Genomic DNA, 10,834 nt, shown 5'->3' with positions numbered 1-10,834 from the left:
AGGTCAAAATTAACAACATAACAAAACTTTCCTGTCACTAATCACTACAAGGTAATGAGAGTAACAAAAGGAAGAGTCCAGGTTTATGTTAATGCCTTCCAGCCAAAGACCACCAGAAACACACACAGTAGGTCGATTCTTCATTGCAATGAGGGAGACACACAAATGAAGAACCATGGGGTGTCTCAGTGAAGGGGTGTTGGAAAGGACTTACTGTTGGATTCAGGCTTGTGTCAGATGATTTGGGAGAGGGTTCAAGGAAGTAGGTGAAGAATCCGACAGTCATTCATGTTTCCTGGGGACTGTTTGGCACTTTTGTGTTTGGACAATATTCATGCTTTTGTCAGATGCTCTGTCATGATTACAGACTGGTTCTGTTTTTCTCCTTATCCATTGTAGTCACAGAGTGGCCTTGTCGGGTGCTGATGTGAAACTGTTCAGGTTTGGCAGACGAACACCATGGCCTGACTGTGAGTGTCAGGCCAGCTCTTAGCAACACCAAGGCCTCCCTGAGAGCACAAAGTCACCTCCTAGCTGTCACTTTAATCAGTTGTATGGAAACATAAACCAAGGAATGTAACCTAATCCAGGAGATCATGGATGGCTTCCCTGAAGAACCGACATTGTTGAAAGATCTTCTGTTACCACAGCCCAGGGGTTCATTTTAGCTGTCTCTTATGTTTTCTTCTGCTCCTCAACACTATTATTTTTCTACAAGTGAATTAGGAATATTTAAAAAAAGATAGATTTTGTCTTCACAGTTAGCTGAGTTTGAGTGGTACCTGAAGAAAAATGAGAAAAGGAAATACAACCTTTTTCCTTCCTTATTTCAAATCTTATTAGTATAAATGAGAAATAAGTTTTTCCTGCTGCAAGAATTAATGAACTCTTCTGCAAAATTCATGTGATCAAAGTCTTTAAACCTCATGAAATTCCAGATCTTCAAAAGGCTTTAGGGGTTTAGAGAAGGTTAAATCCTTGGGTTAATGGGTTGAACATCCCACCTGCTATTAGGTTGAACATAGATATTATAAATAAAATCCTTCTGAAATGGGTCACACTTAAAAAAAAAAACAACTTATAGGGATCCTACTGATCTAACAAGAACTTGGGAAACTGGGAAGCGTCCAACCATGTAAAGACAGTCGGCTGATGGGGTGGTGGTTACCTCAGTGCTGCAAACAACCCTTCGTTTACCAATGTATCGTTGTGGTGAAGCAGTTCTAACCACCAATGGCGGGCTGCTGCCTTGAATTCCCCGTGGGTCTCATCGATGACCACCAATGGCGGGCTGCTGCCTTGAATTCCCCGTGGGTCTCATCGATGACAACAAAAGCCCAGAAGGAGCTGCTCTTTGGGAGCTTGAGGAAGAAACTGGCTATAAGGGTGATGCTGCTGAATGTTCTCCACCTGTACGTATGGATCCAGGTTTGTCAAACTGTACCACACACACCGTGACAGTAACTATCAATGGAGATGATGCTGGACACGTAGGCCTAAGCCAAAGCCAGGAGATGGGGATTTTGCAGAAGTAATTTCCTTACCAAAGAATGACCTGCTGAAGAGACGTGATGCTCTGGTAGCTGGTGAACATCTGACAGTGGACACCAGAGTCTATTCCTACCCTCTGGCACTGAAACATGCAAACACGAAGCCGTCTGAAGGGCCCTTCCTGAAGTTTTAAGGGCAAAAGACAGTGGCCACGTTTTTGTAAACAGAACCACCAGGCCTCCTTCACTAAGAGTTTGTATTCAGCTTAGTTTTAATGTAGATTTGAAATTAGCTTTTTCATAAAATAAAAGCAATATAAGTAAATTAATAAGTAAAGATCCTCCTGTAATCTGGCAAAATAGAAGCAGGCCTCTGAGAACTGGCTGTGTGTCCCTCCCGGGGAGACTGTGCCCTAATCTTAAATCCAGAGAGCCCGTGAGTGAGGATCTGAATGACTATGCCCTGAGTAAGCTGGGACATCTGACTCCTTACGGGTTGGATATTTGAATTCCCAGTGGCATTTTTATTTTAAATATTTAGTTCTGAGGCTACACCATGATAATAGAAAAACATAGTAGATGTGATTTTTTTGTATATTTTTTCGGCCATCAACTGATAATGCATTAGTAAACATCTCAAACAAAGAAGCATTTTTGTTATTTTAGTTATAAATTCAGATTTAATTTCAACAAATACCTATGAGGGCCCCCTAATTTGTCAAAAATTGTACTGGTGATTTCACCTCACTACCATGCAACAGTGTGGTAGAACAAGTATTAGTATGCCTGGTTTTTTGAAAAACAGTTAATAATGAACCATATTCTTCTACATATGACATTTAGTAAAGCAAAGTCCTGCTGATGGTGAGAAGCCCAGCATATGAAACAGCACAGGAATCTCATCTCTGGCCAAGAGGCAACCTTCAATGTGCATCTAGTGCAGATTCAGAAACACGGAAAATTCATTCAGAGATCCAAGCATGTAAGTCCCCATAGTAGATCTTTTTTATAGATACGGAGTCTGGAGGCAGTTTGAATGCAAATCAAAATCATATGCACTCATAAGAATGTCTGTATAATTACAGGGTACCCAATCCAGTGCACAGCATCTGAGAACTAGTCTGAGAATGCAGGGGCTAATTGCTCTCCAGGATTCAAAAGGGCGCCAAGCACCTGGGAATCTAATTCCTTCCTACTACAATATGCAGTAGTGGGTGTCTAGAAATTAAAACACTCCTAGATTTCATATTTCTTTTATACTGCCAAATACTTGCCAACCTGTCTTATACAATCAGACATATTTTAGCATCTTGTAAATTCTACTAATTAAACATGATACAAGCAAGTTGAAAGAGCAGCCTCAGCAACAGAGGAGCAGGAGAAATTGGCTGACGAGAATGCCATACTGTCAGGACCCTCTGAAGTTTCTGTTTTGTTTCCACTGTTCTATTCTGCATATTTAAAAGCGCACTGGCTCAATATCTCAAAATAATTATTTTGCTTTATGTTAGAAAAAAAGGGGAAAGATATGGACACCCATTCTGGCTGTTTTATTGCGATGTACAGCTAACACCATGTCCGGCACCATTAGTTGCTATCTGACATACCAAACATAGATAAACAGGGAAGCAGGCTCAAGACTCTCACCCATTTTGGAAAACAGAGGAACACGACGGTAACCTGCAAAAAGAATCACATTTGATGAGAACAATAAAACTAAATTCATCAACAGTGGCCCCAGTAGTGCTCCTGAGAAATAATACAGTAAGCACATATAAAAGCTAGGACTACGTAGTTATATTCCATCCCATATATTAATTTTCCCCCAAAGTAAAATATTTGACGTTTCTATCCCAACTTCCTACTAAACACCACACAGCTCACACTTCTCCTCCCTCAAAGTGCAGCGTCTCCAAAATTAGCCACCACCCTTCTGCTTCAGAAAGACTGTTTCCTAGGTATATCTCAGATGGTGGCAGAAAAGTAAAAATAAGGATAGAATTGGGAGCACAGTGTAAGTCACCCCTGAAAGGTAACTGCAAGGCAGCCCTGGAAAGACTCAAGAAAAGAGAGCCTTGGGCTCCCAGTATCTCCTCAGGTGGGAAGAAGGACTCACTGCTTCTCCCTTCTGTGCAGTTCCCATCCTTCATTCCTTCACGGTAGTCATGCCTACTCTTAACTGAAACAAGAGAGCTATGTCCATGTAGAGAAATTCTCATACAAGTCAAGTTTGTCTAATTAGTCTTCCTAGAAATCCCACTCCCCAACCCCACCTTCTGTATCAGAACACATTTCTGTAATTCCACTGGGAGAAAATATGTGTCAACACATAAATTTTCCTTTACATCTGACTGTCATGGAGAGAGCTATTTGGTATATAAAAGCGTGTCTTTGGTAAACTCCAATTATATATAAACATTAGCACAATCATCTTACTTTTAGGAATATTACCTTTGTTCATGCATAGAACTGGTAGAGTATATTGCCCAAGAAATTCATTTCCCGCTATTAAACCTTGATTTTCAACAACAAAACGTATCAATGCCAATTCTGGCACCTGAATAATAAATGTGAATGTTTCATTCCATCTTGGACTAAAAGCTGAAATATAAAGAAAGAGATGCAACCAAAAAAAATCAAACACCATCCCTAGAGAAAAATGCATAATATCTGTTCTCTAAAATTCTTATTTTCAACACTTTTAATAGTAATAATAAAAGCTTGGGGTTTAAAGCACTTAAATTTTTAATGCACCCAATGAGAAAGGAATAATAATGACAATAATAACACTTATTAGGTGTCTACAATTTCTGGGCAATATTCTAAAAACTTTAAGCAGATAATCTCATTTAATCCTCACAAAAACCCTATCAGGGTTATTTCTATCCACACTTACAGATGAGAAAACTGAGCCACAAAGATGTTACATAAGCTCCGAAGGGTTTCACATAAATAGCCATTAAGTGCTTGGGCAGGAAGTCAAACAAATGGAGTCTGATTTCAGAATGGAAACGTTTCACTATTATACAATATGACTGTTGTGTTCCAGCATTTTATTAACTGAGACATGAGTAAGTTAAATAACATCATTTTTCTATATCAGGTCCTATTATGAGAAGAGCTCTATAGACAGTTGTTGGAATGAGAGCTCACTAATGTTTGCTCTCAAGTCAGCTCCTGATCCTTCTTTTGACTAACTGCTCATTTTAAAATCCAAAGTCAAGGAGGAGCTTCAAGATGGCAGAAGAGTAAGACTAGAGATCACCTTCCTCCCCATAAATATATCAGAAATACATCTACATGTGGAAACAGCCCATACAGAACACCTACTGAACGCTGGCAGAAGAACTCAGACCTCCCAAAAGGGAACAGACACCCTCAGGCAACCTACATGTAAAGGCAGGGCCAAATCCAAAGCTGAACCCCAGGAGCTGTGAGAACAAAGAAGAGAAAGGGAAATCTCTCCCAGCAGCCTCAGGAGCAGGGATTAAATCTCCACAATCAACTTGATGTACCTGCCTCTGTGGAATACATGAACAGACAACGAATCATCCCAAATTGAGGAGATGGACTTTGGGAGCAATGACATATATTTTTTTTTTCTTTTTCTCTGTTTGTGAGTGTGTATGTGTATGCGTCTGTGTGTGACTTTGTCTGTATAGCTTTGCTTTTACCATTTGTCCTAGGGTTCTGTCTGCCCTTTTTCTTTTTTTTTTTAGTATAGTTTTTAGCACTTGTTATCACTGGGGGATTTGTTTTTTGGTTTGGTGGCTCTCTTTTTTCTTTCTTTCTTTTTTTAATTACTTTTTAAATTTTTTAATAATTATTTTTTATTGTAATAACCTTATTTTATTTTATTTTTCTTTCTTTCTTTCTTTCTTTTTCCCTTTTATTCTGAGCCGTGTGGTGGACAGGTCGGTGCTCTGGCAGGGTGTCAGGCCTGTGCCTCTGAGGTGTGAGAGCCAGGGTCAGGACATTGTCCACCAGAGACCTCCCAGCGCCACATAATATTAAGCGGCAAAAATCTCCCAGGGATCTCCATCTCAACGTCAAGACTCAGCTGAATGTGGATTTCTAACCTCTAGAACTGTGAGAAAATAAATTCCTATGTTTTAAGCCAACCAGTCTGTTTTTGTTGCTGCTGAAGCAGCCTGAACTAAGACACTGAGTAAGCATGAGTTATAACTAAATTTGTGGTATCTTTGTATGGGTTGTTTGATCTCCCAACCTGTCTGATATAATCTCCCCATAAACATGAACTACTTCTATTTAATTTCAACTCATTGAGCTTCATCAAAACAAGATGATGAGGACACGGGGAGGGTGAAGGGTAAGCTGGGACGAAGTGAGAGAGAGGCATGGACGTATATACACTACCAAATGTAAAGTAGATAGCTAGTGGGAAGGCACATAGCACAGGGAGATCAGCTCGGTGCTTGGTGACCACCTAGAGGGGCGGGATAAGGAGGGTGGCAGGGAGGGAGACCCAAGAGGGAAGAGATATGGGGATATATGTATACATACAGCTGATTCACTTTGTTATAAAGCAGAAACTAACACACCATTGTAAAGCAATTATACTCCAATAAAGATGTTAAAAAAAATACAAAGTCGATGAGTAATTTATGTCCTTAGCAAAACAGATTATCCCAAACACTCTCTTGCCAAACAAGAAATCCAAATTGTATCACAATGTGACCCAAATCAGATAAAAATTAAGCATAATTGAATGGAATCAAGAAATTCACATCCAGATCAAATATACACTCTTATTTAATAAAAACTCAAAAGTTCAGAGAAAAATAATGTATTACTTTTCATTGTACAAAGGCAATGCTACACCTACTACTTCAATAGATCTGTCCTTTGAGTTACATTTCAAGAAGTATTGAAGCATTTATGACTAATTATACCATATCTATGTTTTCTATGGTGCATCTGTAGTCACAAGTGCACATTTACTAGGAAGCAATCCAGAATGCAGTCTATGCCCGTAAAAATATTAAACAAATTGACTCACACTGAAATAATAACCATCCTACCTTGCCCTAAGAAAAGAAATAATTCAACGGAGTATAGGGGCAGGTTTAAGAGTCAGTTCTTTATAGACACTAAAAAATGTCTGCACGAAATTCTTGTACTAATTTATTCTTCCTCCTCCAACCCTCCTTCACCATACTCTCTTTCACTCTTTCATACACACACACACACACACACAATCATATATAGACATATATGAAAGTCCTTTTAGTGTCAAAATAAAATAAATAAAAAATAAACCAGAATACCAAATTTGCTTAGTTACAAATAGAGTTAAAAATCACTTCCCCACCTTACACAAATGTGATCGTTTTCCTCCCAGACTCTCATGTCTTTCATTACCCTACGATTACCCTAGTAGCTAAGTGATCTCAGAATCCCTCCTGTCCAGTTATCTACACCCTTAGTCTTGTTAGTCTTCCTCACATGCATCCTCCATTCCTTTTCTGATGCCACAGCCCTTGTTTAGGACCTAACTTCTACATGCTCTAACCATGAGATCACATCTAACTCTATTCTGTATTTCTCATCTCTCTCTCATACACTTCGTCCTCTCTACTCTGCAGAAATGATCTCTGGAATGCTCAACTCTCTCAGTGTTTTGTATCCCTGTTTAAAAGTTTTAATTTTATTCATTTTATACAGAAAAGAAAGTTTCTACTACCTTATCATGGCTTTCACTATTTTCCATGACCATACCCAATGTAAATTTCTCATTTTATCTCACACTAATCTTTCTTAAGTACATTGCATTTGAACTTCTTTACTCTTCCCTAACATGTTTGAATTTTGTTTTCTCCATGTTTTAGCACTCATATTATTACTTTTGCCTTAAATTTCCTTATCCTTGGGAATTCCCTGGCCGCCCAGTGGTTAGGATTTGGCTCTTTCACTGCCATGGCCCAGGTTCAATCCCTGATCAGGGAACTAAGATCATGCAAGCCTCTCAGCATGGCCAAAAAAAAAAAAAAAAAAAAAAAAAAAAGAAAGAAAAGAAAAAGAAAAAAGTTCCCTTATCCTCAATCTCTATAAAAATTCTACTCATTTGCCAAGAACCATCTCGAAATTTGTCCCTTCCATACAATTCTCTGTACTTTCTTTAAAGCACTAATGACTTTTTCGTAACAGTTTTACTTATATTTAATTCCACACTGAACTGTAAACTATCTACAATAGAATTAGTTGGGACATACATAAGAATGCAGTTAATAAACAGAGATTTGAAGTTTTTTTGATACTTAGAACCAGGCTTTTAATATAATGGGCCCAGTAATGTCTGATGAACCAAACTGAATTTCTGTAGGGATATTCTCATAAAACCCAGGGATGCAGGCAAATTTCTAACGGGAGCTAGAATCATAGTATTATATAAGGGGTGCATTGAATAAATAAATGTTCTGTGCATTTTGTCATGAAGATTCAAGTAAGGGGATGGAGAAAACAAGGGATAGGTTACTAGAAGCTTCCTGATAGCAGTTACCATTTCTTGACACTGCCATTTCAACTCTAAGGGGTGCCAAATAAGGCAGGAAGTCATCACTAATATCCCTTCCCACTGATAACATAGGATGAGGTAGCAAAACTTCCCAAACCTTTTATCATGCCTTTTGCACTAGGGGCCGTGCTGGAGGAATATTCTGGATTTGGGAGGAGGTGAACATTGGACATTTGTGGGGGGGGTATTATCACCAAAGAAGAAGAAGTCTACTAAGACTGCACCTGCTTCTCTCTCTGTGCCATTTAGCCTGGAGCATATTTCCAGACTCTGAAATGAAGTCCACTATATTTTGGGAATATCCACTCATAGAAGATTCTAGACTCAAAGGATCAGTTGCAAGCTCTCTTCCCAGGTGATTCTAAGAGTCAACCCCAAGAATCTATACTTTTCAATTTCCTTCATGATTTCAACTTCAGAGAAGAAATAACAATGTCAGTACTGTACTACCTAAACTATCATGGGATGCTGGAACACTGAAAATCTTACCAAAGTCATTTCTTCCATTCCTACATTTCTCTTCTGGCAAAAATGACTGAATTTTTTATCCAAATACTGTACGAGTAAGTTTCTATGGCATCCTTAGCCTGAGTCAGAAGCCACAGACCTCTGATCTAAAATAATTCAAGTAGTGAAGTAAAACTATGTAACATGCGGTATCAGAGAAATCATAAGTTCTTTATTTTACACAGAGGCTAGAAGCTAAGTAGATTTGCAGCTATCAAAATGTCACTCTTAATTCAGTCATACAAGGAAACATAAAAAGGAAGTAAAAATGGAAAAACCACTAATTTTTCAGGTCAGATACATTTTTGTATCTGTAATCTGAAGATACATCTCGCCAACATTAAGTCATTGTCAAATTGTTTTTGCTGCATATAACACTTTGGTCATCTTGAACATAATGCAAAACCTTTTCCTTATGAATAATAAATATGTATCAAAACTCTATCAATATATAATTTTTAAGCTTTTCAACCAGAAGTCTAACAAATGTTGGATAAAATGTATTAGGAGCTCACCATTTTTTTTAATTACACGACTCTGCTGTTTCATTTGATCATTTGGAACTCCCAAAATTTCTATAATCACTAATGTGTCAGCTTTGTTAGATGATGAATGACAACTGGGAGGCAACTGGATCCCGCTGATGAGCTGCACAAAAATAAGGGAATTCAAGAATTGAGCAGAATGTCAAACTGCACCACTGCTTAATTTCAAAATAAAACAGGTTTTCCAAAAATCATGATTGACTAAGTCATTTCCCACCAAAAAAACAAACAAACAAAGCAGAAAATAGTGCCAATTATTAATTTTAACTCTTTTATCCTCAAATATCAATAGATGAACACCAGGAACATGTCTAAATTATTCCATTTTACCAATATGTGATTATAATAGAATCCACATTCTCCAAGATTGATGGTCCAACAAATATTTTTATTTTAAAAGCATTGTTATGATTCCCTTCTACTGTAATTCAGGCCGAGTCGCTCCAAAAACATGAACTCTTTTCAAATTCATATTGTATATATACAACAAAAAAATTGTAAACTATAAATACAACTTCTGAAATATAAGAAAAAACACCACATAATTTCCTATGATAGCATTCTCTGACAGTATAATTCATATGTTTGGATAATTTATCATGAAATTTTACCTTACCCATCGCTTGCCATATTATCATAAGTAACCTGAGTTTGACAAAATCAATTATTTCATATATATATTAGGGACTGGATAGCAGAAAATGCTTAACAAAGTAACTAATAATAGTTTTATTTAGTCTTCTATTAGTCAAGCTAATTGTTGAAGCACAGATTTGTTTTACTTTAAGAAACAAAGTCCGAATTAAAAAAAAAAACAGTATTTGAAGTGTACTAGTTTATAGAGTGTACTAATGTAAAAAATTGAGACATGATTTCAATTTCTGAAGATTATAATAAAGAGGAACAAATAAATAATTGTTAAAAAAGAAAGAAGGAAAAGAAAAGAAAAAAGTGCCAGTGTGTAATTTTTTCCTTCCTACATCCACAAATTATGGCATCAGCTAGAAACCAGAGTAACTGTGCAAATATTTAACAACCAGTATGGAACGGGCATTGATCAATAAGCATAATTAGATATCAAGGTAACTTGAAAGGACATTGACTGTGAAAAACTAGCACACTGATAGCAGAGCCTATCAGCTGAATACAGGCCCTCCAGGTAATAAACCCTTATCAGAATGGAGAAGGTGCATACTGAAATAGAATTTAGAGATTTATTGTTCAAATAATTTGTACACTCTGATTCACAAAGCCCTTCCAGGGGCCGCTGCAGAGGATGGATGTCAAACAGAAAACCCTTAGTGCTCAACCAGATAGTTCTGTTTTCATCTATTGGTCTTATACACGAGATTTTAAACTTAGAAAATGATACCTTAGCTTTTATAAGCTTGAAAATAACTGATTTAATCCAAAGTTCTCTGTTTACAGTTGACAAAGAGTAAACCAGAAATGTTAAATGGCTTCATCAAGGACATAAGAAAGCTAACGGCAAAACTAGGCCTTTTTATTCCCAAATCATACTCTCCACCATTTGTGCAAGTCACAATGTAATCACAAAGCTCCTAGAACAATCAGAACAAGAGGGGGAGACACACATGGCTACGGCAGCAGCTTCCCAGGAAAATCATCAACCCTGCCTCCTTCACACCATGACACTTACACCCCTACATGAGACCTCTCAGAATACAAACAGGTGGCATTTGTAAACATCTATGCATACCAGCCATCCTCCATCTTCACTTTCTCAACAAAAGAGC

The 10,834-nt window shown here is 37.6% G+C and overlaps 1 protein-coding gene and 1 pseudogene across 1 annotated transcript in view; one reads left to right on the top strand and one right to left on the bottom strand.

Annotated features, from left to right (window-relative positions):
- Positions 1-1,283: 1,283 nt before the first annotated feature.
- Positions 1,284-1,684, top strand: LOC132529276 (ADP-sugar pyrophosphatase-like; annotated as a pseudogene).
- A 1,400-nt stretch (positions 1,685-3,084) lies between these two features.
- Positions 3,085-10,834, bottom strand: part of PLCZ1 (phospholipase C zeta 1) — a 42,573-nt gene continuing 34,823 nt past the window's right edge. Inside the window, exons 11-13 of the mRNA XM_060165346.1 lie at positions 9,048-9,180; positions 3,942-4,091; positions 3,085-3,170 (exon numbers count right to left, since the gene is read on the bottom strand). Of these exons, the coding sequence (XP_060021329.1) occupies positions 3,085-3,170; positions 3,942-4,091; positions 9,048-9,180 (369 nt within the window). The remainder of the gene's footprint in view (positions 3,171-3,941; positions 4,092-9,047; positions 9,181-10,834) is intronic.

The sequence above is a fragment of the Lagenorhynchus albirostris genome, chromosome 11 (genome assembly GCF_949774975.1).
Source record: "Lagenorhynchus albirostris chromosome 11, mLagAlb1.1, whole genome shotgun sequence".
NCBI lineage: Eukaryota > Metazoa > Chordata > Mammalia > Artiodactyla > Delphinidae > Lagenorhynchus > Lagenorhynchus albirostris.
Note: the sequence above shows the minus strand (reverse complement) of the source record. Positions and strands in the feature narration are given on the sequence as shown.